We start from the raw sequence: 27,773 nt of genomic DNA, 5'->3' as shown, positions 1-27,773 counted from the left end.
GCTGAGGTTGAGGGTCTACAGGGGAGGGGGAGGGGGAGCTAGCGGAGGGGGGGACTCCATCCTCTCAGTCTAAGTTTCCCTCTTCTCCCCCAGGGTGAAAAAGGGCCCCTTGGCCCCGCTGGTCGTGACGGTGCCCAGGGCCCCATTGGGCTGCCGGGCCCTGCAGGGCCACATGGGGGCCCGGGTGAGGATGGTGATAAGGTGAGTGGTTGGTGGGTTGACCCGGTGGGTGCATCCCCGTCCTGCCCCCCGTTCCCTGGACTGAGCCTTCGTACTCTCTGCCTTTTCTTTGCCTCTGCAGGGAGAAGTGGGGGACCCAGGTCGCAAAGGGCCCAAAGGCGGCAAAGGCGAGCAGGTAAGCTGAACCCCTGCGCTGGAGTCGCAGTGGGGCGGAGGGAGGCGGGCTCTGCGGCTGTGACTCTGCTTGTCGCCCAGGTGATAAACTCCTCTTCCTCCTGCAGGGTCCCCCCGGGCCCCCAGGCTCCCTCGGTTCTCTTGGGCAGCCAGGTGCTGCGGTAAGTATCCATGGGGTTCCACGGGTGGCCCACCTCGTTTCCGGTTGTACCTCTGGTCCTCCGGGTGCCATCCCTTGGGGGTCTCTGGAGTAAGGCGAGGGGCCCCTCGGTGGAGACCTCCACAGGAAATGGGCAGGAGGGGGGCGAGGAGATCTGGGTGTGGCTCTCCTTTGGGTACCAGCTCTCCGACTGCCTCTTTCTATGCTGCCTTTAGGGTGCGGATGGTGAGCCTGGAGCGAGGGGCTCCCAGGGCCCTTTTGGGACGAAGGGGGACGATGGCATCCGAGGATTCAATGGGGCACCAGGACCGATTGGCTTACAGGTAACAGACGGCCGTGGCAAGTGTCACCCTGCTGCCCACTGATGAGCCGGACGCCACTCACACGCTCTTTCTCGACAGGGGCTGCCTGGACCATCTGGGGAGAAGGGGGAGACCGGAGATGGGGGACCCCTGGTAAGTGCCACCGCCTTCCTCAAGGGGGATCCCTCCCAGACCCCCAGACCGCCCCCCATGTGGCTCCTACCCAGCTCTGTTGTCAAGAAGTGAGATGTGGACGCTCATCAGTATTTTCTTGCAGGGACCCCCGGGACCCCCAGGACCACGAGGCCCAGCTGGGCCCTCCGGAGCTAGCGTGAGTGTGTCTCCCACCCTCTTCTCCATTTGATTCCTTCCCTCAATGGATTGCCAGGGCTGAGCCCGGTTGGATCTCTTTTTCCCCACAGGGTCCGCAAGGCCCCCCAGGAGGGATCGGAAACGAGGGGCCGCCGGGACAAAAAGTAAGTGGGTTCTAGGGGTTGCTTGGCAAAGGGCAGTGCGTGGTATTTGGGGGGAGGCCCAGAGGTAGGGGTTTCCCAAGCTCCTTGGGAGGATCTCACATCAGAGGTGGATCTTGGCCATGGTCCTCGTGGCTCTCTCTGCACAGAATCCTTCCTCTCCTGTGGGGGACACTGAGACCCCTTAGACCAGGGCCCCCCAATCCCTGAGCCGCAGCCCATTCAGAACCAGGCCGCAGAAGCGTTGGGCGTGTGCAACAGGCGAGATTGCAAGTGCACACACGCAGCTCCATTTGTCTGAGCAGTGGGCACACGTACTTGCCACTCACACAAATGGAGCTATTCACACGCACACTTGTCCGCTGCTCGCGTGGAACCATTCCCCCCCGTCTGCCGCCCCGCTCGTTTGCAAAGCTGGAAATTTTGCAGGCTGCCCTCTTAGACGGATCAGCTCTCGCAACCTTTGCTTGTCCAGCCGGGCTGGACCATTGCTCCCATCATCCCCAACCACAGCAGGGAGAGTTCCCGCCCTCCTGGGAGGGCCACTTCAGGGCCAAAGGCAGCTTTCCTTAGTTGTATCAAGCGTATCGTTGGGATCACCATGTCCCGGGAACCAAACGGTTGTCCGCAACCAGCCGACTCCCCGGGACTTTGGAGGGTCAGGAGGCAAAATATAGCAGAGGAACACAAGGGGGGCCTGATTCACTAACCTCCCTTCTCCCATCCCAGGGCGAATCAGGAGAGCAGGGTGGACCCGGAGTCCCCGGAGAGTCCGGCCCGAAGGTGCGTCTCTTTCTTCTGCCCCCACGATTGTGTCGCCATACCTGCTGTGCCCCCCTGGACCCCTCTTCTCCTCCTCCTGCCCCTTGGCACCAGAGCAGAGCTCCGTGGCCCCGGGTCCCACGTGGAGCAGGCTTCGCACACCCTCCTGCACATCAGGGCGGGAAAGTGGGCCACCCCGTGCCCCTGACCCCAAGTACCACAGATCCCCCCCAATATGGCCTGGCTGCCTCCCCCCCCCAGTTGAAGGCTTAAGAGGAGCTTTGGTGCAGCAGGGCGCCCTGTTTTCCACTTCCTGCGTGTTGAGCGGTGTACTGCCCCTGCATCTGGAGGCTCCGTGTCAGCTCCTCAACTCTAATAGCCCCTCCTCTCTCCTCAGGGCCCGCGGGGTGAGCAAGGAGAGAAAGGGGAAGCCGGAAGCGCTGGTGTGGCTGGGCCCCCCGGAGGGAGAGGCCCCGTTGGGGACGATGGGCCCAAGGGGAACCCGGTAAGGGAAACTGCAGAAATGAGAGGGGTGGGTGGGGAGGAGGAAGTCTGCCTCCCCCACCCTAGAGTCATGTAGATTACAAGCTCCAGTAATCTCAGAACCAGATAAGAGATGGGATTTGTAGTATGCAGTCAGGGAAAGTTGGTGTAGCCAATTTATTGGTGAATAAAGCTGACATAATGGCAAAATCTGGTGGGTTTTTTGTGTGTGGGGGGGGGAATCTAAGGGTTAGTTGAGGATGAAAAGAGCTGAATTCAATATTTATCTGGGGGGGGGGAGCGGAGACAAATGGGAAGCCGGACTCTGGTGACCTTTGACTTTTCTCTGGGCACAGGGCCCGGTCGGCTTCCCTGGAGACCCCGGACCCCCTGGAGGAATCGGGCCCCGGGTGAGTATGACCCTCCCCTCATGGCTGGGCCCTCCCCCTCTGAGCCTGCCCTCCCCCAAGGCCAAAAGGCCACCAGACCCATGTGCCTTTCCCCACAGGGCCAAGACGGCGCCAAAGGCGAGCAAGGAGAAAACGGTGAACCCGGAGAGGCGGTGAGCATTTGTGGGGGGTGGGGGGGTTAACTTTAGACACTATCTGGGATGTGGCTGGGTCGAAGCCCCCTGCCCACTTTCCAGCAGGAAGCGGGCCACCTCTGCCCCATGGCTTCCCACTACACCCCCCTCGGTGGCCTCCTGCTTCTGCCCTGAAGCTCCTGTCTGTCCCTAACCGCTCTCCTTCATTTCCAGGGGTCTCCGGGGCCATCGGGTGAGGCTGGTCCCCCTGGGCCACTCGGGAAGAGAGTAAGTTGGGGGCCCACCTCATTGGGGTGGGCAGGAGATGTCCTGCACAGGGACCCGGGATTGGGAGTCACAGCACAAGGGGAAGAGAAAGGCAGCCAGGGCCCATCCAAGGCCCCCAGCAAAAGACCACCCCCAAAATCTGGACTCGGGGACCACTTCTCCTCTGGGGTCAAAGCACGGTGTCCTCCCCCCACTCCTTCAACTGCAGGGGGCCAAGAAAAGCCCCCTCCCTTCTTGAGAACAAGGTCTCTGGACTGCATTGGCCCCTGTTTCCGCCCAGCCCCATCTCTCCAGAGGGGCAAAGACCCCCGACCCAGTCAACGGAATCTTCTTTCTCCTCTGCAGGGCCCCGCTGGATCCCCCGGCCCTGAGGGACGGCAGGGGGTGAAGGGCAAGAAGGTGAGTGGGGCTTCCTCTGGGTGGGGAGGTCACCATGCCCCCTAGAAGGAGGGGGGCTGGGCTGGGCCTTCCGGATGGCATCTAAAACTCCCTCCCCCTCCTCTCCCTCGCAAGGGGCCTTTACTCCTCACTGAAGGGTCTTTTCCAGGCAGAAAAGGGAGGGGGGAGATGAGAAGGATGGGGGTCCCAACTGCAGCGAAGGGGGCAAGGCTGCTATTGAGCAGGGGCTCCCAGTCCTCTTCTTGGGCCCCAGAATTGGGGAGGGGGCCTGCCCAGGCTGCGCTGGCCCTCTCAGCTGGTGCTCTGCTGGTGCCTCCCTCTGGACCAGAAGCTGAAGGGGACTCCATCCTGAGTGGGCATCGCAGGGTGTGCAAGTGTGGAGGGACCGTAGAGGTCATCCAATCCAACCCCATCAAAGCTGGAAGGAGCCAAGCTAAGCCCTCTCCTCTCCTACGGGTGCTTTCTTCCCTCGGTCTGACCATTATCCCACCCTAACTCTGCCCTCTCCAGGGAGAATCGGGAGTCCTCGGGCCCCCTGGCAAAACGGGGGCCGTGGGGCCCCAAGGGACACCTGGAAAACCCGGCATGGAGGGCTTGAGAGGCGTCCCTGGATCTGTGGTAAGAGGGGCAGGAGCTGCCTCCTTGCTTGGGGGGCTGTCCGGCTCATGCTGGGGGTAGGAGGCTGGGAAGGTTGGGGGGGCCAAAGGGAGCCCCTTTCAGAATCATGGACCCTTGGAGGATGGGGTGTGTGTCCGAGTTCTTAGGGGTCAGCAGGCAGCCCCAATTCCCTCCCTGAAGGGGGGCCGACATTCAACTCTCGGTCTTTGGCCTCTTGCAGGGGGCGCAAGGCAAACCAGGGGCCACGGGCCAGGCTGGGCCCCCAGGGCCTACGGTGAGTAGCCACCCTTTTTTGGGGGGGACCAAATGGGTGAGTAGGGGGGATGTCAGCCACCGGAGGTGCTTAAGCTTCCTTGGGGTGTTTCTTCCCGCAGGGCCCCCCTGGACTGCCTGGCCTGAAGGGCGAGACGGGCCCCAAAGGAGAGAAGGTAGGAGGGGCCAGGCGAGCTGGGTTTGGCCCTCGCCCCGGGTGAGCAGCCTTCTGGGGAAGGGGAGGGAGCCCCCCCACCTGCTGACCCCCCCCTCTGTCTCCCCACAGGGCCACCCGGGACTCATCGGCTTGATTGGACCGGCCGGAGAGCAAGGAGACAAAGGGGACCGAGGGGCCCCTGGCCCCTCAGGGAGTGGGGGTCTTAAAGGAGAGACTGTAAGTGCTGGGGGGGAGGGGGGCTTGGGAGGGGGCTTAAGGGGCAGGGAGCAGCTTAACTCCCCCTTGCTCTCTCCCTGCAGGGCATCCCTGGACCGACGGGCCCTCTTGGCCCCGCGGGGCCCCCTGGACTTCCTGTGAGTAGCACCTGACCCCCCCCCCACCCCTGAGCCCCCTTACGCCTCCTGAACAGAGACCCCCAACTCTCGCCTTCTCTTTCAGGGGTCTCCCGGTCCTCAGGGCGCCAAAGGAGCCACGGTGAGTTTGGGGGGGTGGGGGATGGGGGGTGGGAGGAGCGAGGGGGGGGAGAGAGAAAAGGGAGGAAAGTCTCTCCTTGAGGACTAACCTCTTGGCGATTTGATTCCAGGGTGAAGCTGGACCCAAAGGACAACGAGGCGTTACCGGGCCCCCTGGGAAGCCGGTAAGATCCGACTCCACCCTGCCTCAGTTTCCCCTTGGCAGAGGAGATCCAGGAGAGGGCTGGGAGGTGCCTTTCTTCGTTTTTAGCCCCAGTTTTTCCAAATCTGCCTTAAAAAGTTTCCTAAAATGTTTAAAATAGCAGGAATAAGGCCCTGGGAGCACTTCAAAGGCTGAGAGTGGATCCTGGCCAAAGAGTTCATTGGATTATCTGATTATTTTATGTTTTAAATGTACATATGGGAAGTCCTCGACTTATGACCAAATGTCCATTGCTAACTGAGACAGATGTTAACTGAGTTTTGCGCCATTTTACAACCTTCCTTGCCACCGTCCTTAAGTGAATCACTGCAGTTGTTAACTTAGTCACACGGTCGTTAAGTGAGTGGCTTCCCGGTTGGCTCTGCTGGTCAGAAGGTGGCAAAGGGGATCACGTGACCCCGGGAAACGACAACTGTCATAAATACAAGTCAGTTGCCATGTGTCTGTATTTTGATCATATAACCACGGGGATCTGTGATGGCTGTAAATGTGAAAAATGTCACTTTTTTAGGGCCGTTACAACTTCAAATGGTCACTAAATGAAGTGTTATAACTCGAGGAATACCTTTAATCAGGGGTGAAATGCTCCCGGTTCGGACCGGATCGCCTGATCCGGTAGTGATGGCGGTGGGTGGTTCAGAGAACTGGTAGCAAAACTCCCTGCAGCCCCCCCCCCACCATGCCTAGCTGAGCCACACAATCATCAGAGGCTTTTTTTTTTTTTTACTTTTAAAAGCATTTTTTCTACAACCTCTTCCGACGAAAAAATGCTTTTAAAAGTAAAAAAAAAAAAGCCTCTGATGATCGCGCGGCTCAGCTGGGATCGTCAGAGGCTTTTCAAAGCATTTTTTTCTGCAACCTCTTGGCGGAAGAGGAGGTTAAAAAAATGCTTTGAAAAGTCTCTGACGATCCCAGCTGAGTTGCCTGATCGGCAGAGAGGCTTTTCAAAGCATTAGAAAAAATGCTTTGAAAAGTTTTTTAAAAAAAAGTTGGCCACGCCCACCCAGTCACATTACACCCCCCCCACCAAGCCACGCCCACAGAACTGGTAGTAACAAATTTTATATTTCACCCCTGCCTTTAACACCACCTTTAATCCAAAGCGTCTTTTGACCTGGTTCACACCATTTTCGCAACCCAGCTGTTTCCTGGGTTCAGGCAAGATACAGGGAGTCCTCAACTTACAACATCATCACTGAAAAAAGTGACTTAGGACCATTTTTCACACTTACGACCGTTGCATGGTCACATGATCAAAATTCAGGCAATTGGCAACGGACTCCCATTTATAATGATCGCAGCGTCCGGGATCACATGATCCAGGGGTGAAATGCTCCCGGTTCGGACCAGATCACCCAATCCGGTAGCGATGGCAGTAGGTGATTTGGAGAACCGGTAGCAAAAATCCATGCCCCCCCCAGCCCTTGCCCAACTGAGACGTGCGAACATCAGAGGCTTTTTAAAAAACTTTTAAAAGCATTTTTAAAATGCTTTTAAAAGGCTCTGATGATCCCAGCTGAGTTGCCTGATCGTCAGAGGCTTTTTTTTCCTTTTAAAAGCAAAAAAAAAAAAGCAGCTTTTAAAAGAAAAAAAAAAGCCTCTGACGATCCCAGCTGAGCAATGCGATCCTCAGAGGCTTTTTAAAAACATTTAATAGCAATGCTTTTAAAAGTTAAAAAAAGAAGATTGTGTGCCACAGCTGATCACCCCCCCTCGCGCGCTGTTCTACTTACCGCCTGCCTCCTTTTGGCCTGCACTGCGTGTGAGCACCTCACATTTGGTGCATGGTGCGCACTGCACATGCGCAGCCAGGGAACCGGTAGTAAACGGGTTCAGATTTCACCACTGACGAGCCAAGTCAAGGCCAAAGCCGGATTCCCTTAACAATCATGTTGCTAACTTATCAACAGCGTTGATTCACTTAACAACTGCGGCGAGAAAAGTCATAAAAGGGGGCAAAACTCAACAAACGTCTCACTTAGCAACATAAATTTTGGGCTCCATTGTGTTCGTAAAGTGAGGACTGGCCGGGTGGCTCCAACCTGCTTGAGGCGCCCCACGGGAGCCTGGAGCGTTGTGTGAACGGGCGTAACTTCTTGGGCAGGGTCCGCCGGGCGAGGCCATCCAGCCGCTGCCCATCCAGCGCCACAAGAAGAGCCGGCGCTCGGTGGACGGAAGCCGGCTGGTGGAGGAGGAGGAGGAGGAGATGGCGGCCGACGGGGCAGCGGGGCAGCCGGCCTCCCGGCGCGTGGAGGAGATCTACGGCTCCCTGGAGTCCCTCCGCCAGGAGATCGAGGGGATGCGGAAGCCTCTGGGCACCCAGGACAGCCCTGCCCGCACCTGCCAGGACCTCCGGCTGAGCCAGCCTGAACTGCCCGACGGTGGGTGTAACGGGATAACAGAGCTGAAAGGGACATCTGAGGTCTTCTAGCCCAACCTCCTGCCCGAGCGGGAAACCCTTTCAGACAAACAGCTGTCCGGTCTCTTCTGGAAAAAAGGGCTGCTTGCTTCCCCCAGGGTGATTCCCGGGCCCCCCCTCCTGAGAGGCTTCTGTCCTGGGGGCGGTGGTGCAATCCCTTTGCCACCGGGGCATTGTGCCATGGACTACATTGATGGGACAGCCGCTGGGGCCTTTGTCAAACCCAGAAGCTGCTGGACTAACTACAACACCCAGCAGCCTTTTCCAGCAGAGGAAGGGGGCAGCCCCAGGTCCTCAGATCTGTCCCCCCCACCTCCTCCGTGCCTGGACCCCACCCAGGGTTCTCCCCGTAAGACCTCTGGGGCACCTGTGGAAGCCAAACAGGAAATCCTGGGGGGGGGGAATATATACACCCCAAATCACCACCATCAAACGGCGCCCTCTCTTTTTGGGGGATGGGTTTGCAAAGGGGCCACTGGAGTCATGGGACGCCTCCCCCCCCCCAACTAAAGGCTCAGTGGGGAATTTTGGCCCTTCCTTCTTCCCAGGCGAATACTGGATCGACCCCAATCAGGGCTGTTCCCGCGACTCCTTCAAGGTCTATTGCAACTTCACGGCGGGGGGCGAGACCTGTGTCTTCCCCAGCTGGGAGTCTCGAGAGGTGAGGAGGGGGCCCTGGGAGGGAGCCTGCTGCCCCCCCAAGCAAATGCTGAAAACTGACGTCCCCATTTCTGCCATTGGGGGGTGGGCAGTTTATGAAAATGAGGATGGGTCCTGAAATAGGGAATCCAGTGGCACTCCTGGCAATGTTAGGCTGACCCTCCTAGGGTGGGAAAGCACCTAGTTTGGGCACCCCTATGTTGCTCCAAGTGGCCGTGGTGGGCACAGCCTGTCCGGGCAGGGGGCAGAGGCTGCGTTTCAGGGTGAAGGGTTTTGCACAAGCATCTTCCGGCCGAGGCTGCAGTTCTGTGGTTGCCTCTTGGTCTCCCATCCAGGTACTAACCAGGCCTGGCCCTGTGAAGACCAGGCCGCCTTTGAATGGGGCAGAGTGGCTGTGGGTCTCAGCCCCATGGATCAAGCCCTCGGGTGTGTGTGTGTGTGGACCCCTTTAGAAAGCCAAGGGGCAGAATTTGCCTTTGGGGCCAGCCAGAACAAGGCCCCGCTGCTCTTGGGTGCCCCCCTCTCTCTCCGGGTCAGAAAGCACTTGCTTCGGCCCCTCCTGGCTCAAGAAAGACCCCCAATTTCCTGAGCCCCCTCTCCGTTTGCAGGTGCCAATGGCTGCGTGGGAGGAGGAGACGCCCCCAAGGTGGTTCAGCCACTTCCAGAAGGGCCGTCGGGTGAGTCCCCTGGCTGGAGGGCGGGGTGGCTGCAATGGGTCCTCCCCCTCGGTCTCTCGCCTGAATCTCTCCTCCTGGAGGGTGTTGGAAAGACACGCAGCAAAGAGGGTGCCGATCCCAGGATTCCTGGGCTGGAGGGGTGCCTGACCGCAAAGCTTGTGATGGGGAGACCTCTTCCTTGGGGGGGGGCCTCTGGGGGGAGGCGAGGAACAGGGGCTTCCACCGGGAAATCCTCCTTCCGTAACACACTGCCAACCATGGTGGCCACTCAGCGGCTCAGTCCTTGTGCTGCATTCACGCAACACCCCAAATTGCATTCCGAAGGACCTGGAGTGACTTTGGTGAAACTTGCCAAGCCTGGGCGGGGTGACTCTGGGTGTGTGTGTGTGTGTGTGTTGGGAGCAATTGACTTCATTTTTCTTGGAACTTGATGAGTTGTGTGAACGCAACCCTTGCTTGATGCTGGATAGGGACACCAACACAGTCAACGTGGTTCCCCAGGGCTGTGCAAAGGGATCTGTGCAGTGAGGTGGAGGAGTGACAGAAACCCCTGAAGGCCATCTAGCCCACCCTCCCGCTTGGGAGAGCAGTCACCCCACCCCCAAGATCCTCACCTCCCCCTCCTCCCCGGTGCCTCCCCAGTTCTCCTACGTGGACGCGGATGGCCGCCCGCTGGGCGTGGTGCAGCTCTCCTTCCTGCGCCTGCTGAGCACCTCTGCCCGCCAGAACTTCACCTACCACTGCCAGCACTCGCTCGCCTGGCACAGGTCGGGGTCCCCCGCCTTGGAGGGTTACCAGCAGGCCCTGCGTTTCCGGGGCGCCAACGAGGACGACCTGAGCTACGACAACAGCCCCTACGTCAAGGCCCTGGTGGACGGCTGTGCGGTGAGCACCCGGGAGGGGAACAACCGCAAGGGAGGGCGGAGGACAGGACTCCCTACTCAGAGAGGGCAGGACGGAAGGCCTTGCCCCTTCCCTCCTCACCTGGATGGATTCTGGGGGTTTCTCCCACTATCGGGTGCTGGTGATACGACGTTCCCACCTTCCTGACCGGTGGACGGCTGGTGGAAAGCAGGGCTCCTGGCTTTCCTTTGGGGAGGGGGGCAGTGACCCGCCTCCAGCGGTGACCCTTCTCTTCCCTCCCCAGGCACGGAAAGCATCCGGCGAGACACTCCTGGAGGTCAACACCCCCCAAGTGGAGCACCTGCCTTTGCTGGACGTGCACCTGACGGACTTTGGGGAGCCCGGGCAGCGCTTCGGCTTTGAGGTGGGGGCCGCCTGCTTCCTTGGCTAGAGCAGAGACCCCAGCGCAGCCGGCAGGAGGAGGACGACCACCTTCCTGGTGCCCACCAAACAACCGAGAGCATGGGTGGGGCGGGGTTGGGGGGAGGATCAGCCAGAGGCCCAGCAACTGGGAGATCGATGGGGCGCAGAGACACCCCCCTCCTGAGGATTCACCAGTCATGGGAATGTTCTCCCTCCAAATTCTCTCCTCTCTGCACCCCTCCCCAATGCTACTGAACCCCCCCTCCCTGCCAAATCCCCCACAAGGCTCTGACCCCCCTCCCCAGATGGACCTCATCCTGCTTCAGTGGTTCCTTCCATCCATGCTGATGGAGACCCCCCCCGCAAATAGCAGAGTCCTTAGTCAGCAATGGACACCCCCCCACTAAACCCCACCTGAGCCCCACCTACTTCAGCCCTTTCCAGCCCCACGGAGGGCAACTTCAGCCTTGCCCCCCTCCCCTTGAATTGGGTGGCAGGCTTGGAAATGGGGTGGGCTTCCACATCGTCCAAGGAAAGCCCCCCCCAGCCATTTCTCTCTTCTTCCTCTCCCTCCCCACCCCCGTCCACCCCTCCCCCCATCCTTTATCCCGCACAAAAGTAATTGGCAAGAAGAAAAAAGTCCAAAGAAGAAAGAGGAACCCATATATTTTATTTTGTTTTTTATACAGAAAAAATAATAATAAATTAATTATATTATTTAATGGAATCAATATTAAAAAGAACCTTTTTTTCCTTGCTGCAAATTTGTAATCTTGAAAATGGGTGTGTGTGTGTTGGGGGAGGGGGGAAGTTCCGTGAGTTTGAGATCCCACTTTTGCGTGCAGGAAATTTAAAGAAATATATTGAATTTTCTATTGGTCGGCTGAATGTCCAACCAACCAATGATTGGGTTGGAAAGAGCTGACATAAGGAATGTTGGACAGATCACCCTATATTTTGCTGATTTGTGGGGGGGTCCCACTTCCTCTTTCCCTGCTTTAAAGGGAAGGTCCCTCAATGCCAGGTGCGGCCCTCCCCACTTATGGGTTGTGGACCAATGGTTCCTGCCAATGATGCCTCCCCACCTGCCCAGATCAGTCCCACCATCAGAGGTGCCCAACCATAGCCACTTTAAGACTTGTGGACTTCAATTCCCAGAATTCCCCAGCCAGCATAGCTGGCTGGGGAATTCTGGGAGTTGAAGTCCACAAGTCTTAAAGGGGCCAAGGTTGGACACCCCCGTTTTGGAACGCACTACATTCCTGAGAGAGGGGCTGCATCCTGTTTCAGAAGCACTTTTTCTGCTTTCGAGTTGTGTGACTGCGGAACCACAGCTGATGTGGGAGAAGGGAAGGAGGGGCCAAAGCCATCGAAAGGAGGCCGCCATCATCATCGCATCTTGTGGTGGGGAGTTCCACAAACTTACATCTTGTATTGAGGATCTTCTCAAAACCTCTCTGGATAAGAATGGAATACAGTTGGTCATTAACTTATGGCTGCTCGTTTAGTGACTACGTTGTGACAGTGCGGAAAAGCGTGACTTACAACCAGTCCTCACACTTACGACCATGGCAGCATCCTCGTCGCAGTCGTGCGATCGCAATCCGGGCGCTTAGCTTGGCATTTGTGACCACTGTGTCTCGTGATCGCCACTGGCAGCCTTCCGACAACGGCGAAGCCAGCGGGAAAGACGGCAAACGGCAGCTGCCGACACCTCGCTTAAACCACGGCTAAACATGGTCGTAAAATTGGATGCGGTCACATGTGACACCTCACTTAATGACTGGGTGGCCTGAGGCTGAATTTGCCAGTCCCAATTGTGATTGTACACTGCAGACTGCCTGCATCTGGCACCCAAAGAATTGTGACATCACCAATCCGCGGAATGTTAACCTGGGAGAATTTTGTCAGTCGCTGCACAGAGACACACCTGTTTCCTTCTTTAGAGAAGGGCAGGCAGTCCTCAACGTAACAGCATATCATTTAGTGACTGTTCAAAGTTACGACGGCACTGAAAAAAAGGGACACGACCGTTTTTCACACAACTGTTACAGCATCCCCATGACCAGGCCATCGAAATTCAGCCACTGGGTGACTATATCTATGACGGACGGAGAGTCCTGGGATCACGTGATCCCCTTTTGCGATCTTTTGACAAGCAACGTTAATGGGAAAACCAGATTCAGTTTACGACCGTGTTACTAATTTAATAAGCAGTGATTCACTTAACAAACGTGGCAAGAAAAGTTGTAAAATGGGGCAGAACTCTGTCTCACTTAGCAATGGAGATTTTGGGCTCAATCTGAGGACTCTGTGCTCCAGCTCATGTGACACACACTCACCAACCCTGAACAAGAGCAGCCACCAGCAAGCTGCTCCCGTGGGGATGGTAGGGGGGGTGGGTGGGGAGTGTGGGTGAGTCTGGCCCCCAATTCCGTTGCCCCCCACTCCCCACTGGATTCCAGGGAGGCCGCCTGAGTCAGAAGAGAGTTTATTCACAGGACTGTACAAGGGGAAGGGGGCCTGGGGGGGGGAGGGCTCTGCCCTCAGAAGTTGGGCCGGTGCTTCTTCACCTCGACCATCAGGTGGTGGATGTTGATCAGCTCCGAGCGGACGGGCAGCGACTTGAGGGGGGGCAGTGCCAGGACCTTGTGGAAGCGGTGGTAGTACTGGATCAGCTGTGTCAGCGCCCCCTGCAGGTGAAGGTGAGGCAGTGAGGAGGAGCTCGGCCCCGCCTCTTCCCCGGGCCCTGCCTCCTCCCTGGCCCCACCTGAATGATGGTGGTCCCGTTCTTGAAGTTGGTGAAGGAGCGCATCACGTCCTGGCTGAGGGTCTCCACCGAGGCCTTCCAGGTTGCGGCGAAGCCGCGCACCAGCTGCGTCACTCGGGCTGTGGGGCAAGGAGGGGGGAGTGAGCGGCACCAGGACCCCCTCCTCCTGCTCCTCACCCCCCTGGAGTCTGTGCCCCCCACTCACCTTCCTCTCCTCGCAGGCGCTCCAGCTGGCCCCGTTCGGCCAGCCCCTCCACCTCCTTCACGAAGGCAATCATGCCCCCGAACCCCGGGGCCAGGAGCTCCTCGATGAACTCCTGCCAGGGAAGGGGGAGGGTGAGCTCAGTTGAGACAGAGGGACCCCCTCCCCAAGGCTCACCTCAGGGCATGGGGCGCCCCACACTCTACCCACTGAATACCTCAACTTCCTGACTCTACACAGGGAGAACGTATCAGTCCTGCATCTGAGCCAGCTCTGCGTCAGCGCCTGGTGTGTACCCCAAACACCTCTCCCCCGTTACCCCAGGGGAGGGAAAGGTAGGACCCTCACCCCTGAGATGTGGCTGGAGACCCCCCCCCCCGGCTTCTTGGAGATGGGGAGGGGGCCTCCTGAGAATGGAAGCTGCAACACCTGCTCCCCCCGACCCACCTGTGTTCGGGCATTCAGCAGCTGCTGGAACCCATCCACCTCTTTGCTCTCCTCCACCGCTCGCTCCTGGGGAGGGCAAAGGGGGCAGACATGAGGGGGGGGAGGCTTTGCCCTTCTAACCCTCCCTCCTCGCTGGGCACCCCCCTCGGCAGCCTGCATACCATCAAGACACCCAGCATCATGTCGTAGTTGTTGATGAGGAAGATGAGCTGTTCTGTGCGAGAGGAGAATTCAGCCGCCACACGCAGGACAAAGTTCTCCACTTCGGTCTGGGGGTTGGGAGGGTGGGAGAAGCAGGGAGCATGAGAAGAAGGCCCACCCCCACCTCTGGACCAGCCCCACCAATATTAGGAAATGCAAGAACACCCCTCCCCCCAATTCTAGGAGGTGCAAGATGCCACCCTACACCCAATGGGCAGGCTGAGGCCAGAGGTTAGCCAGACGGGCCAAGGAGAGGCAGGATGGAGGCCCAGCCCCTCCCCCTCCCCCTCCCAGAAGACACCCCCCCACCCTTCAGTCCCTGGCTGCATCTGGCATGCAGAGAACCAGGAAACCAGACAGTCCAGAAACGTTTGCTACCCTGTGGGCAATGCCCCATGCAAAGAGCCAGGGAGAGGAAAGGTCCCCTGGAGGCACCTATTTGGGGAGGGGAAGGGTCTTCAGCAGCACTGACGGGCTGCTCCCCTTGCAAGGAGGGTCTCTCCTGTCCCGAAGAAAAGCCCACCTGGAGCTGCCCCAACAGGGCCAAAGTTCGCTCATGAGGGAAAGTCTGGTTGATGCTGACGATGGCCGAGGAGAACTCTGCGTACCGCCGGGTGATCTGTGGGTGGAGTGGGGGGGGGGAATGGGAGTTCAGGAGAGCGGAGAAGTGGGATTAGGGGCCTCTGGGCTCCCCAGACACAACCACGGAAACTCCCTCCTTCCTGCCCGGACCACAGGCAGGCAAGTGTCCTGGCATCCCTGCCGGCCCCTCCCCAGCTCTGCTCCAATCCACCGCCAGCTCCCCCCACCCCATCTCCAGCAACTTGGGGGCTGTTTGGTGATAAGTCCACTGCGCACATTCTGCCCTCCCCACCAAGAATGGGGGGCATTCAGCCCTCCCTTCCCGAGGGGGAGTGCCGCCCCCGCGCACACATACGTAGTGGGGCCGCGTGTCGAGGAAGCCCAGCTTCTGGGGGTCCGTGCTCTGGATGCTGTGGATGTTCAGCTCCAGGATGTACTCAAATCGCGGCCAGAGCAGCTCCAGCAACGTGTCCCAGTATCTGGAAGGGGTGCGTGTGAGGGGGGAGCATCACCCAGACAGAAGACCCCCACCTGACCCCCACCAGCCCTGGCTGGCCGAGGGAGAGCCTTGGGGAGGGAAAGAGGGGGCTCACTTGTCGATGGCCGGGACGTTGCGCTTGGCCACCAGGGTCTTGAAGCGAAGGACGATGTGGATGCAGAGAAAGACGGCGATGCTGTCGTAGCAGTCGCTCACGTAGGCATCCATGTGCTTCTGCGGGGGGAGGGAGGAAAGATGCATGGGAGGGGCCCCCCACCTCTCGGGCCCCACCCCTCCCAAAGGGTTCTAGGACTGCGGGGCCCCACTGGAGCCAGGCGTGAAGGTCCCGTGAAGGCCCCAGGGCCAGAAGGATCCGGAAAGACACGGATAATGGGTGCCTCCAAGTTATGCCTGAAATTTCGATTATTTTGAGTTCCTTGCCGACAAAATCGAGGAAGAACAACAGAAAAGCAGAGTCGGAAGGGACCTCAGAGGTCTTTTAGTCCAACCCCCTGCTCAAGCAGGAAGCCCTAGGCCATTCCAAACAAGGGGCTGTCCAGCCTCTCCTTAAGAAACCTCCAGTGATGAAGCACCCACAACTTCTGGTGGCAAGCTGTTCCACTGGTTAAGTTCTCACTGTTAGGAAGTTTCTCCTTAATTCCAGGTTGCTTCTCTTCTGGATTAGTTTCCACCCATCGCTCCTTGTCCTGCCTTCAGGTGCTTTGGAGAATAAGTTGACCCCTCCTCTTTGCGGCAGCCCCTCAAAGACTGGGGTACTGTTATCACGTCCCCCCTAGTCCTTCCTTTCATCAAATTTTAGTAAGGAGCTTTGACTCCCCCCAAGGGAGGGAGCCCTCCTGGTCTAGCCCCCCCCCCATCGGACATGGCTGCAGATGCTCACGAGGAACATGGTGAGGGTCTTGCCCATGATGGCGTTGAAGAGGTCCAGGGCGGGGGTCCCGGCCACCAGGAAGAAGTCGCAGAGGAAGAGGTATTCCCGGCAGCTGTTGTCCAGCAGGGCGTAGTGCTGGCTCCGGAAGAGGGACTCAAAGGGATACTGCGCAGAGGAGGGGGGGGGAAGGCAATGCTGGCAGGGCCGAAGGGGCAGGGCCCTCGGGACCCCCAGCCCACCCCGGCTCCACCACCTCCCTCCTCCACAAAAACCCATTTCTTCCCAAGACTTTCCATCGGACGGGAAAAGCAAGCAAACCCCAAATGGAACGACCTGCCAGCAGTCCCATGCTCTGGACTACAATTACCCTCATTCCCGGCCAGGCTCTGCTTATGGGCCAAAAACCTGCCGACCTGGAGGCTCCCCCCCCCCCCCATGACATGAAGCTACATAAACCAAAAGGCGCCCGAAGGACATAGAAATGCAGCCTGAATAGGAGGGGCGGGGCCGGACTTACTCGGACGTCACTCTTCTGCGCCGAGTGGGGGACGATGATGGGTCCTTCCAGCTCGGCGCTGCTGATGACGTTCCCCCGGTTCCCCAGGGTGAAGATGGTGTTCCGGCTGCGGAGGGACGGCTTGGAGAAGAAGCGTGTAGGCAGCCGCAGTCAAGGGCCACCCTGTGGCAAAAGGGGCCACCCCGTCCACGCCAGGATCCTTCCTCCCCCTCCCCTGGCCCCAAACACGAGGGGTGGGGGAGACACAGCCAAGCTGCCTGCAAACCCCCCTCACGTGCCGGTCCGGCCCCCTCGGGAAGGATATCCTTCTTGCCGGTGTCTTCCACCCCCATCAGGTCGTCCTTCTCAGCCACCTCCTCGTACTGTAGGTTCAGGAGACAGAAAACGGGGCCCAGCTTGGCACGGAGGGAGAGGGGGCCGAGTCCGGGGGAGGGGAGACCCTCTGCCCCCTGCCCCGGGAGCTCACCTGGAGCTTCATCAGGCGGTTGGTGTAGGACTTGAAGTAGCTGAGGTAGATCTTGCTCATGGTGTCCACGTACTCATCCCGCACCTCCTTGGCGATGACCCTCTCGTGGCCCAGCAGGAACTGGTAGAAAAACCTGCGCCCCAAAAGAGGAGGAACTTCACTCATCCCCTACCCCATAAAAGAAGGGGAGGGGGTCCCAATTTACTGTCCCTAAACTGAGCAGGTGCCCCTTGGTCAAGTGGGCTGGGATCGCGCCCAAAGCATTCTGGGAAGCCCCAGACCGCTCCCCAGGAGCCCCAGGGAATGCTGGGAGACGTTGCAGCCGCCGGGACCAACCTCCTACCTGTACTTGAGCAGGGCATTCTGGGGGATCTGGTAGTTGGTCATGGGTTTGCGGAAGGAGTAGACTTTCTGCAGGATGAACTCTCGGATCTTGGCCACCGCCTGGTTGAGGAGGGAGAACCACCCGTGTGGCACCTCTAGCCAAAAGCTGGGCACCAGCACCCCCAGGTCTGACCCCACCCTCACTCCCCTGGCAATGCTGCAGCCAGAGCTCTGCAGCCAAGGGCTGAACAGTGATGCCTGGACACATCAGTGGGACTATTGGGCAGACAGGACAATCGCGAGGGACAGAAGGAAGAACCGCAACTGAGACAGCAGAGAAAAGAAACCGGAGTCTGGGCCGGAATGGGTAACGTGAGAAAGCCCCTCAAACGTGACCTTCCCTAGTCCTCACAAAGGCAGAGGAAAGGAAGGGGAAGGGCATTCAGACATGCAGGTCTCTGGAGATTCTCAGTCCTCCAGGTCACGGTTGTCCCAAAGGTGCTTTTTCTGGAGGCAACTGGACTCTCTTGTTTGTTTTTTTTGGAAGACGTTTTGCTTCTCATCCAAGAAGCTTCTTCAGCTCTGACTGGCTACTTCTGCTCCCTGCCGGCTGCCTGCAACTTGGCAGTTCGAATCTCACCAGGCTCAAGGTAGACGCAGCCTTCCAAGGTGGGTAAAAGGAGGACCCAGATTGTTGGGGGCCGGAGGCTGACTCTGTCAACCGCTTAGAGAAGCGGATATAAGCGGGATAAGGGCTACAGAAATTCGCAAAATCTCTGACCTCCGTGTATTTCGCTGTGCCCTCAAAACCATGTTGTTCCACCAGGCTGGGCTATCAATATAATGATTTTAAATTGGGTTTTTAAATTCGGGGTTTTATAAATTAGGCCTACTATTTAATAATTTTAATCAATTTTAAATACTGTCTGTCTTTGTGCTTTTAATTAGGCTGTACACCGCCCTGAGTCCTTCGGGAGAAGGGCGGTATAGAAATAAAATTAATAAATAAATACTGCTATTACTATTTTGCAGGAGTGACACCTGCACAGCTGAAGGGCCCCTCGCTCTGTGGTGCTACCGAAGGGGGTGGTGGGTGGGGAATCCAGCATCTGAGCCCTGCTGCTCCGGCCCTTAGTTCCCTCGGGGCCCCGGCCAGGATCTCGGCTTCTCACCTTGGCCTTCAGCTTGTCCAGGATGTCGGCCACGTCCGTGCAGGCCATGGTCTCTCGGAAGGCCTGCTCTTTGACGGCATTGATCTTGTTGTTCAGCTCGTGCAGCTGCTCCAGGAAGGCCTGCTCGGTCACCGGCGTCTCCAGGATGGTGCTGGGGACGGGAAGGGGCATCAACGGGGCGTCCTCTCCCCTCCCCCTCCGGACCCCCACGCTCTTTCCTCTGCCAGGTCTTCTCCCCCTCCTAGGGGGATGGGCCCCTCGGCCCTGCCGGACCTGATCATGACGTTGGGCACCACCAGCTCATCCACCAGCTGGGAGAGGCGCCCGCGGACGGCCTGGCGGTTGCGCAGCCGGACGTTCATGGCGACCGACTGCTCCTGCAGCGTCTGGATCTCACAGCTGATGCTGCTCAGGTCGGACTGGAAGGAGCTCAGCATGGCCTCCATGCGCTGGCGGGAGGAAGGAAGGGACCACCCTCAGTATCGGGGGAGGAGGGGGGGAAGGAAATAAGCAGGACAAATCCATCGTATCCTCCCTCCAAGGACAAGCATTCTGGGGTGTAGGAAACGGGTCCAGATCTGCACACAGGAGCCCCTTCAGATCAGCCTCCCTAACTTCTACCAAAAGGAAAAGGAGGCACCCACCCAGACGCCCCCACCCCCCACCCCTTACTCCCTCAGGACACCTGGGAGAAGCCCCACAAGGGGGAGTCTGGCCTCGGAATCCCAATTCGGCCAGGCTACGTGGGGACTTTGTTCACACAACAGGAGAGACGTGAGGGGTCCCTGGGGGAGGCAACATCATCAGTGCCCAGAGAGCACCAAAGGCCCCTCATGTCTACCCTGGGCCGTACAAATATTCTCCTTTATTAGGACAGACTCGGTTACACTGGGTTGGCGTGTTGTGTGAAGGACGCCCGTGAGTCAAGGCACCTTCACCTTATATAACCGTAGCCAATGACTTTGGGAAGCCCTGAGTTAGTGCACTGACCCTCTAATGGCTCAATCTTTCCCTCCCATCCTCCTTCCCTCCAGGGAAGCCCAGGCCCTCCCTCCAAAGAGGAGAAGGGTGAAGTCCCCCGAGGGGAGGAGAAAGGCAGCGAGGTCCAGAGCTCACCTCCAGGACGGCATCACAGGCCGTGATCTGGGTGTGCAGGGAGGCAATGTTCTTGCTCTCCTTAATATCTGGGGTGGGGGTGGGGGGCTGCTAAGGACAACAGTGGGTTGAAGGGGTGAGGTAGGGGGGGTTTCAGGAAGCCCCCAGGATTCAGCCTCCCCTGAGCAGGCGGAGGATACAGTCCTTGATGGAGGCGTTTTCGATCTGCTGCAGCTCCTGTTCCACCTGCTTGGAGTACTGGCGGAGATCCACCCCCTGCTAAGGCAGAGAGAGAGAGGGGAGTGATGAAGGGAGCCCCTCCCCTCAAGGCCATAGCTCCCCTCACCCCCAGCCCCAGCTTCCATTTTTTCCCACCGTCTTCAGGGCCTCCTGCACCAGAGCGTCCTCCAGGTTGGCTTGGATGTGAACTGAAAGAGAGTGGGGGGGGGGGGGAAGGGAAGTAAGGCCTGCAGCAAACAGACTTTGGCCCCCTCCCCAGGTGACCTGACCCCCCCCCTCAGGTGCTGCCCCAGGACTAGAGCCCCCTCCCCCCCACTTCCTCAGCTGCACCAGGAAGAACGTCCTTTTGCCAAGCTGGAAGGAGGGAGGTGGGGGGCTGTTGAGACACAGCAGCTCGTACTGGGAGATTGGGAACGGCTCTTTCCAACAGCAGAACCTTTCTGGGAGAAGTGGGACTAGAAACTTTCTGTGTGTCTTTCCTGCAGTGTGTGTATGTCTGTATGTGTGGGCGTGCGCGCGATGACAAAGACACCGCGATGGATGCAACGTCATTGTGGCTTCTCCTGGACACCTGAGTTTCCACCCTCTCTGAAAGTGTCTCTAGGCTGCAGGGGTCTCCAACCACCTCAGTCCTAGCTGTAGAGAGGCTGCAGGGGTGGGGTGGGAGAGGACCCCCCCCCAAAAAAAATTATGCCCAGCTTACTGTCCACTTCGTCCAGGATGAACTCTTCGGAGGTCAGGTCCAGCTCTCCCAGGTTGAGGGGCAGCGCCTCATCGCTCTGGCCCTGGAGGGACACAGCAAAGGCCCCCTTTATGCCCCTGATTTTTTTGGGGGGGAGGTCAAGCAAGGCAGCCCTGTGCTGATACAAAGGGCCTTGCACCCCACCCCCGACCCTGCTTCCAGCGGGTTTAAGGGCAGGGGCTGCTCCAGAGGGCTTGCAAAGAATGTTCCATTCAGCAGGGAAGGATGGGCCACGTAGTGCAGAGGGCCAGAAGGAGAGTGCTCTCTTGTGCTTTTACCCCTCCCTCAAGGAACTTTTAGAATAGAATAGAACTGGAAGGGACATTGTAGTCCAGCCCCCTGTTGAGGCTGGAGACCTTAGACCAGTGATGGTGAACCTTTTTTCCCTTGGGTGCCGAAAGCATATGTGCTCTGCCCCCCAGTGTATGTGCACATAACCCCCCCACGCTGCCCCACACCCCCACGCATGCGGTCACGACCCCCCCGGCCCCATTTTGGGCCTAACAGGCCTCCCTAAAGCCTCCAGAGGCCAGAAATGGCCCGTTTCCAGACTTCCGGTAGGCCCGTTTTTTGTCGTCCCCAGGCTCCAGAGGCTTTCCTGGAGGCCGGGGAAGGGTGAAAACAGCCTTCCTGGCCCCCCGGAGGCTGGAAATGGCCCATTTCCAGACTTCCGGTAGGCCCGTTTTTTGCCCTCCCAGAGTCTCACCACAAGTGCTGCGCTTACCTGGAATCCAAAATGGGCCGCATGGAGACTTCTGGGAGGGGAGGGGCGGCATGGGCAGGGCCATCCGAAAATCAGATGGCTGGCACGCACATGAGCGCTGGAGCTGACCTAGGGCAACGGCTCCGCGGGCCACATCACAACTCTAGACCATTTCAGACAAATGGCTGTCCAATCTCTTCTTAAAAACCTCCAGTGATGAAGCCCCCACAACCTCTGATGGCAACTCATTAATTGTCCTCACTGCTAGGAGGTTTCTCCTTAATTCCAGGGTGCTTCTCTCCTTCATTAGTTTCCATCCGTTTGCTTCTTTTCCTGCCTTCTGGTGCTTTGGAGAATAGTTTGACTCCCTCTTCTTTGGGGCAGCCCCTCAAATACTGGAATACTGTTATCATGACACCCCTGGTCCTTCTCTTCCTTAGACTACTAGACATACCCAACTCCTGCAGCCGTTCTTTGTGCGTTTTAATCTCCAGGCCTTTTCATCACCTTAGTTGCCATGGAAGCTGACAGTAAACAGCCCAACCAAAGAATCACCAATGGGAGCAAATCCCATTTCTTATTAGCCCTGATGACGGTCTCTAGTCGGGTAATGAAACATCTGCGCAAAAAAACCCAGCAAGCAGCCAGGGCTACAAAGATTCTCCTTTATGGGTTTGATTCCCTCCAACCCAGAAAGTCCATGGGGGAAGCCACTTATCACCTGTTTCACTAATTTAAAAACAGCAGTGATTCACTTAACAACTGTGACAAGAAAGGTCGTAAAATGGAGCAAAACTCACTTCATAATGGATGGAAACTGAACCAGGAGAGATTCAACCTGGAAATAAGGAGAAATTTTCCGACAGTGAGAACAAGAAACCCGTGGAACAGAAGTTGCCTTCGGAAGTTGTGGGAGCTTCATCACTTGAGGCTTTCAAGATGGACTAACATCTGTCAGAAATGGTGTAGGGCAGGGGTGGGCAATTGTGGCTCTTTTACAACCTGTGGACTTCAACTCCCAGAATTCCTGAGACAGCTTGGCTGTCTCAGGAATTCTGGGAGTTGAAGTCCACAGGTTGTAAAAGAGCCACAATTGCCCCACCCCTGGTGTAGGGTCTCCTGCTTGGGTGTGTGTGTGTGTGGGGGGGGGGTTGGACTAGATGACCTACAAGATCCCTTCCAACGCTATGAATCTGAATTTAATCTGACTACCTGCATACGTCCAAATCCAATTGCAGATTTAAACAATGGGCGCGTATGAATTATGTTAGCGGGGTTTCAAGCATTAAACTTTATGCTTTACCCCAGGATGAAAGCATGATAAAATCGCCATGATACAGAACCCTAGAATCGCCATGGCCAAGGCCCCCGTGTGTGTGTGTGTGTGTGTGTTAGAGAGAGAGGGGGGGGAGAGAGAGAGGGGAGGGGGTCTCCCCCCCCCGCAGTCAGGCGGGGGAGGGGTCGGGCCAAGCCCCCCCATCCCATCTGTGGGCCCCAAAGAGGCGGGTGGGGGAAGAGCCCCTCCTGCAGCCCCTTCACCTTATGGGGCGCCCCTGGCAGGCAGCTGGGGCACAGGGGCAGCTGCCATGCGCAGACCAGGCTCCCTGCAGAGGGGCATTGTGGGAAGGTCCTGGCGGGGCCGCTCTTGGTCTGGAGGGCCTGGGGGAGGGGGAGGGGTCTTCACCCCCCCGAGGAAGGGAGGGGGCGCCCCAGGAAGGCCCGGAGGGGTGGAAGCGGCCTTGCACGGGAGTAGCATCTCCGCCCGTCCCGCAGGCAGGCCGAGACTCCACCGGTGCGTCGCTTCCGGGACCCCCCAAGGTCGCAGGCGCCCACCCGCCAGGTGCTGCCCGCCGGGGGTGGAGGGGTCAAAGGTGAAAGGGGGCGTGGCCGGGATGGATGGCCCCGGAGCGAGGCCGAGGGAGGGAGGGAGACCGAGCGCCGCCCACCTCCTCCTCCTCCGTGTCCCCCGGGCCGAACTGTCCCTGCGGGCGCCGCCGCATCTCCTCCGGTTCGGAGCCCACCGCGGACGCCATCGCCGCACCGGCTGAACCACTTCCGGGTTGCGGGAGGGCACTTCCGGTCCCTTCTAAACCTGGGCCCAAGGGACTCCGACTCCCAGGGATCCCTGCGGCGACGTTAGCCTCCACGGCAGGAGTCACTGAGACTTCCTTCCGTCTGGAAAAAATAATAAAAAAGGCGCTTCTGAGTGTTAAGCGGGTCGGAACATTTGTTTCTCCTTTCTAGTTTCCCCTCCGGACACAATAGGGCGGGCACACTTCATCCCTCGCTCGCAGAGATGTTCTGACTGTACGATATATGGCCTCAAGCCTCCTCTACATTTTAGCTCTCTATGATGTAGGCCCAAGTGGCCTAGTAGTCTAAGGCGGCGAGAGACGCTCCTTCGTTTCTAATTCTATGGTCGCCATACCGGAAGTGTCGGTAGTTTCACTTCGGCTCCGTGGGGCGGGACCGACGTCGGGCCTCTCGCGCTGCGCCGCTTCCTTTTCCGGCCGAGTCGAGAGCGAGAGGAGCCGGTGCGCAGCCATGGTGAGTGATGGGGAGGCCCATAATCCACCGCCATCCGCCGCGGGGGCCGCGCTCGGCGGGTCAGGAGCGGGGTCGGGGGCGCCGGGGGTCTGCTGCGGGGACCGCGGGGCTGGAATGGGTCGCTCCCCGGGCAGGGCAGAGCTTCACCCTCCCCAGGTGGAACTGGACCGCTTGAACTTCAGCCTGGACGGAGGGGTCCGGCCTGTGTCGCCCCCCCGGACCTTTGACCTGTGCCCTCTGGCGATTCTGGGGCTCTACAGCATGGCGGTTTTATCATGGTTTCATCCTAGTTTGCTTTAGCTCGTGTGTTGCATGGCCAACATAGTTTATATGCGCGCTTATATTTAAACCTGTAACTGGGTTTGGACGTATGCATGTATTCCTCGACTTACGACCACAATTGAGCCCATCATTTCTGTTGTTGAGCGAGACATTGAGTTTTGTCCCATTTTACGACCTTGTCACAGTTGTTAAGTGAATCACTGCCGTTTTTAAATTAGTAACGCAGGTAATAAGTGAATCTGACTTCCCCCTTGACTTTGCTGGTCAGAAGGTCGCAAAAGGGGATCGCGAGACCCCACCGTCGTAAATAGGAGCCAGTTGCAAAGCATCTGAAATTGTGCAAAACGGTCTTGTTTCAGTGCCATTGTAACTTTGATGGTCACTAATTGAACTGTTGTAAGTCGAGAACTTTCTGTAATACAGCTTATTAGCATTGTGTATCAGTGTTTGCATGACCTCTGTGGGTGCCATGGACTAAATAAATATTGAACCTGGTTCCCGGTGCCCGGCTGGTGCCCTCCTCTTCTCCAGCCTTTGTCTCTGGTGCTGCCTGCGGAGAAGAGCAGCGGAGCTCACTGGGAGGGGGGGGGCGCTGCAATGGGGACAGCGCAGGAGTCTCGCGCCAGGAAGCCAAGCTGCGTCCCAGGAGAAGAGCTCCTCCCCCCCCCGGCTTGTCCCCCCCTTGCAAGGCCGTTTCTCACGCAGCCGCTTCCTTCTCCCCACAAGTCTCTCGTGATCCCAGAGAAGTTCCAGCACATCCTGCGTGTCCTCAACACCAACATCGATGGGCGGCGCAAGATCGCCTTCGCCATCACCGCCATCAAGGTGGGTGAGAAGGCGCTGGGAAGCCATCCCGGTGGGGGTGGTGGGGCGACTGTATGATGGGTGGGGGGGGGCGGGCTGGCCCTTCCCTTGAGCTGGGCGAGAGGGTGGAGAAGCGGTGAGGCCTTTGTTGGGCCGAGCCCTGACTGGCACTGGCAGCTCTTGCCAAAGTCTCTGTGGAGCCCCTAACAGCACATACAGGTAGTCCAGGAGCCCCAAATTTCTGTTGCTAAATGAAACATTTGCTATGTGAGTTTAGCTCCTTTTACGAATTTTCTTGCCACTCTTAAGTTGAATCATTGCATGTTTTAACTTAGTAACACGGTTGTTAAGCGGATCTGGCTTTCCCCTTTGCTCGTCGTAAATACGAGTCAGTTGCCAAGTGTCTGAATTTCGATCACATGACCATGGGGATGGCACAGCAGTCGTAAGTGTGAAAAACTGCCCAAGTCACCTGTTTCAGTGCTGTTGTAACTTTGAAGTGGTCACTAAGTGAACTTTTGTAAGTCGAGGACTGCCTGTATGTGCGGGGTCCCCACAGAGCTGCCTTAGGGAGGTTTAATGCCTGAGAAAAGGCATTTGATTGCATAAGCTTAGAAATTGAATAACGTTAATAATACCCGACCGGTGCTTCCCTTGAGACCGGTTCTGCTCCGGCCAGGCCAGCCTCCTTGACACCAAGGGCTGAGCGAGGGTCTTGGGTTTGGACCCCCCCCCCGGGGCCTTCATTGAGGGGGCTGTTCCAGTTCCACCCACCTGAGCAAAGACCCTTGTCGGGTCAGCAGCCAAGTCTGGAGTCTGGAATTTTGAGCTGTGCTACGCAGATTGGTTAAAAAGCACGTTTATCGTATTGGGTGCATTGGCTCAACTTCCATTGGGGCTCTGCTGTATTGGCTTTGAATTGGGGGGGTGGGCAGAAAAGCTGCAGTGGAAGCCCCTCTTTGTTCTGTTCAGATCTGAAAACATGACACCCCCCTCCCTTGCATCTTGGCATTCTCTGGACTTGCTAAATTGTGTGAATTCATAAAGCCAGGTGACATGAATGCTGATGGCAGAGAGTATCGTTCTAGTCCCGGAGGCGCAAGCAACTGGACCAGACGGCCCCTGGGGTGGGGGTGGGGGGTGTTCTGCCTGGCATCCCCGGGGGTCTCCCTCTGAGCGTCTCCCGCTTCCCTCCGCAGGGGGTGGGCAGGCGTTACGCTCACGTGGTGTTGCGGAAAGCGGACATTGACCTGACCAAGCGGGCTGGGGAGCTCACGGAGGATGAGGTGAGAAGGGCTGGGGAGCAGTGGGGGTCTGGATTTCGGGGAGGGGGAGGATGAAGCCGGGGTGGGGGGAGGAGTCCCTGCAATGGCTAGAGCCTCTTGGTGAGCAGGGAAACCCAGGACCCCAACGGTCCCTCTGGAGGCAAAATAGCTATCATGAATGGCGTGGTGGGTCATGCAGGGATTAGGTGACCTCTTGGCTCCTTCTACGATTCTACCCCCAGCCCTTTTTTTGGCACCCCACGAGGGGAGGGGTCTGGAGCCCCAAAACAAGGCCTTGTCTCTTCCCTGGAAGCCAAGGCAGAAATTGTTCCGGCCCAGGCCGTACCGCAAGGCACCGGGAGTGTCCGTGGGAGGCTGTTCCCCTGTGGGGAACAGGGGCTCATTGCCAGCTGGGTGTGTGTGTGTCTGTGGGGTGGGGTTGTCAGTGGACCCAAATGGCGTCCAGCTGATCTTCTGGCGGGAGCCCTTCCTTCCCCACCCTCGGCTCCATAATACCAGGCTGGACCGGCCTCGTGCCCTGCCCAGTGGGGGCCCTCTGACCTCTCGGACTCCCCAGGTCGAGCGCGTCATCACCATCATGCAGAACCCCCGGCAGTACAAGATCCCCGACTGGTTCCTCAACAGGCAGAAGGACGTCAAGGACGGCAAGTACAGCCAGGTGAGAGCCGGGGGGCCGGGCCTTTTCCCGGGGGTGGGCCTGGGCGGAACTGGCAGCCAGAGGGCCTTGGGGATGTTTGGGGGCAGAGGCCAGGCAGGGGACTCTGAGTGGGCAGCAGAGCCTTTGCTGAGGCCTCCTCCCCCTTCTGACAGGTCTTGGCCAACGGGCTGGACAACAAGTTGCGCGAGGATTTGGAGCGCCTGAAGAAGATCCGGGCCCATCGGGGCCTGCGCCACTTCTGGGGGTGAGTGGGGAAGGCAGAGGGGACCCCAACAGCCGCACTCTGGGCTCCTGGAGTGAGCGGGGGTGGAGTGCATGGCCTCAGGGACCCCTTCCTGATCTGTTGTCCTCATGGGTCCCATTCTTTCCCAGCCTCCGTGTCCGTGGCCAGCACACCAAGACCACCGGGCGCCGTGGCCGAACGGTGGGCGTCTCCAAGAAGAAGTAAACCTTTTGTGCTAATAAAATGTTTTCCTCACAGGTCTCTGGCCGTCTCTTCCTTGGGGCGCGTGGGGGGGCAGAGGTGGGGCACCTGGCAAGTGCCGTGGCCGTGGCAGGGCCAAAGGGACGGGGCTTCCGGGCGGTCTCCCGACCAGAAGGGAGAGTGCAGGACTGGGCCATGGCCAATTGTGGCCAGGGGTTCCCAAGGCCAGGCTGGGAGTGGGCCATTCCCTTTCCCTGGGGGCCCCAGGAGAAGCTGGGGCTGTTGTGGAGGGCTGGACACAGAGGGTTGTGAAGGTGTGTAGGCAGGCACCGACACACACAACCTGGATTGAAACAACAGAGGCCTCTTTCAAGCTGAATCCAACACACTTGTCTGGTGTTTGTTTATATACATTCGATCTCTTAATTTCTGATCGACCTCTTGAGGGCCAG

The 27,773-nt window shown here is 58.2% G+C and overlaps 3 protein-coding genes across 7 annotated transcripts in view; 2 read left to right on the top strand and 1 right to left on the bottom strand.

The window, feature by feature from the left end:
• Nucleotides 1-11,216, top strand: part of COL11A2 (collagen type XI alpha 2 chain) — a 41,884-nt gene extending 30,668 nt beyond the window's left edge. The window contains exons 43-67 of the mRNA XM_087884955.1: nt 94-201; nt 302-355; nt 462-515; nt 730-837; nt 916-969; nt 1,094-1,147; nt 1,239-1,292; nt 2,019-2,072; nt 2,449-2,556; nt 2,891-2,944; nt 3,043-3,096; nt 3,292-3,345; nt 3,691-3,744; nt 4,255-4,362; nt 4,583-4,636; nt 4,737-4,790; nt 4,901-5,008; nt 5,092-5,145; nt 5,231-5,266; nt 5,376-5,429; nt 7,572-7,848; nt 8,435-8,547; nt 9,155-9,223; nt 9,866-10,108; nt 10,371-11,216. Coding sequence (XP_087741081.1) covers nt 94-201; nt 302-355; nt 462-515; nt 730-837; nt 916-969; nt 1,094-1,147; nt 1,239-1,292; nt 2,019-2,072; nt 2,449-2,556; nt 2,891-2,944; nt 3,043-3,096; nt 3,292-3,345; nt 3,691-3,744; nt 4,255-4,362; nt 4,583-4,636; nt 4,737-4,790; nt 4,901-5,008; nt 5,092-5,145; nt 5,231-5,266; nt 5,376-5,429; nt 7,572-7,848; nt 8,435-8,547; nt 9,155-9,223; nt 9,866-10,108; nt 10,371-10,517 — 2,181 coding nt within the window. The 3' untranslated portion in view covers nt 10,518-11,216. The remainder of the gene's footprint in view (nt 1-93; nt 202-301; nt 356-461; nt 516-729; nt 838-915; nt 970-1,093; nt 1,148-1,238; nt 1,293-2,018; nt 2,073-2,448; nt 2,557-2,890; nt 2,945-3,042; nt 3,097-3,291; nt 3,346-3,690; nt 3,745-4,254; nt 4,363-4,582; nt 4,637-4,736; nt 4,791-4,900; nt 5,009-5,091; nt 5,146-5,230; nt 5,267-5,375; nt 5,430-7,571; nt 7,849-8,434; nt 8,548-9,154; nt 9,224-9,865; nt 10,109-10,370) is intronic.
• Nucleotides 11,217-12,964: 1,748 nt separating this feature from the next.
• On the bottom strand, nt 12,965-23,755 carry VPS52 (VPS52 subunit of GARP complex). Of its 5 annotated transcripts, none has more exons than XM_060690158.2 (20): nt 23,267-23,755; nt 20,579-20,660; nt 20,011-20,063; nt 19,836-19,911; nt 19,657-19,724; nt 18,814-18,989; nt 18,541-18,691; nt 17,388-17,488; nt 17,045-17,177; nt 16,883-16,940; nt 16,579-16,712; nt 16,071-16,226; nt 15,285-15,403; nt 15,047-15,170; nt 14,633-14,728; nt 14,070-14,177; nt 13,909-13,974; nt 13,465-13,576; nt 13,260-13,378; nt 12,965-13,182 (listed from the first exon to the last, which is right to left on the bottom strand). In XM_060690158.2, exons 1-20 carry the CDS (start codon nt 23,351-23,353, stop codon nt 13,036-13,038), a joined length of 2,166 nt encoding a protein of 721 aa, XP_060546141.2. In that variant the 5' UTR covers nt 23,354-23,755; the 3' UTR covers nt 12,965-13,035. The 5 variants fall into 5 exon arrangements, with proteins under 5 accessions (XP_060546141.2, XP_087741119.1, XP_087741120.1 ...); XM_087884993.1 differs by having other exon boundaries at nt 16,883-16,946; nt 17,051-17,177; nt 19,836-19,914; nt 23,267-23,497; XM_087884994.1 differs by having other exon boundaries at nt 19,836-19,914; nt 23,267-23,393.
• On the top strand, nt 23,730-27,375 carry RPS18 (ribosomal protein S18). Its single transcript, XM_034430872.3, has 6 exons — nt 23,730-23,867; nt 24,876-24,974; nt 26,153-26,239; nt 26,796-26,897; nt 27,050-27,141; nt 27,270-27,375. Exons 1-6 carry the CDS (start codon nt 23,736-23,738, stop codon nt 27,343-27,345), a joined length of 588 nt encoding a protein of 195 aa, XP_034286763.2. The 5' UTR covers nt 23,730-23,735; the 3' UTR covers nt 27,346-27,375.
• Nucleotides 27,376-27,773: the final 398 nt, after the last annotated feature.

Source organism: Pantherophis guttatus, chromosome 2 (assembly GCF_059756535.1).
Source record: "Pantherophis guttatus breed Tessera chromosome 2, ASM5975653v1, whole genome shotgun sequence".
NCBI lineage: Eukaryota > Metazoa > Chordata > Lepidosauria > Squamata > Colubridae > Pantherophis > Pantherophis guttatus.
Note: the sequence above shows the minus strand (reverse complement) of the source record. Positions and strands in the feature narration are given on the sequence as shown.

Coding starts and splice junctions, on each gene's coding strand:
- RPS18 (XM_034430872.3), top strand. CDS start 23,736: ATGGTCGCCATACCGGAAGTGTCGGTAGTTTCACTTCGGCTCCGTGGG. Junction 23,868..24,875: donor GGAGCCGGTGCGCAGCCATG/GTGAGTGATGGG, acceptor TCTCCCCACAAG/TCTCTCGTGATCCCAGAGAA. Junction 27,142..27,269: donor GGCCTGCGCCACTTCTGGGG/GTGAGTGGGGAA, acceptor ATTCTTTCCCAG/CCTCCGTGTCCGTGGCCAGC.
- VPS52 (XM_087884993.1), bottom strand. CDS start 23,353: ATGGCGTCCGCGGTGGGCTCCGAACCGGAGGAGATGCGGCGGCGCCCG. Junction 16,947..17,050: donor ACACCAACCGCCTGATGAAG/CTCCAGGTGAGC, acceptor TGTCTCCTGAAC/CTACAGTACGAGGAGGTGGC. Junction 13,183..13,259: donor ACGGGACCACCATCATTCAG/GTGGGGCCAGGG, acceptor CTTCACCTGCAG/GGGGCGCTGACACAGCTGAT.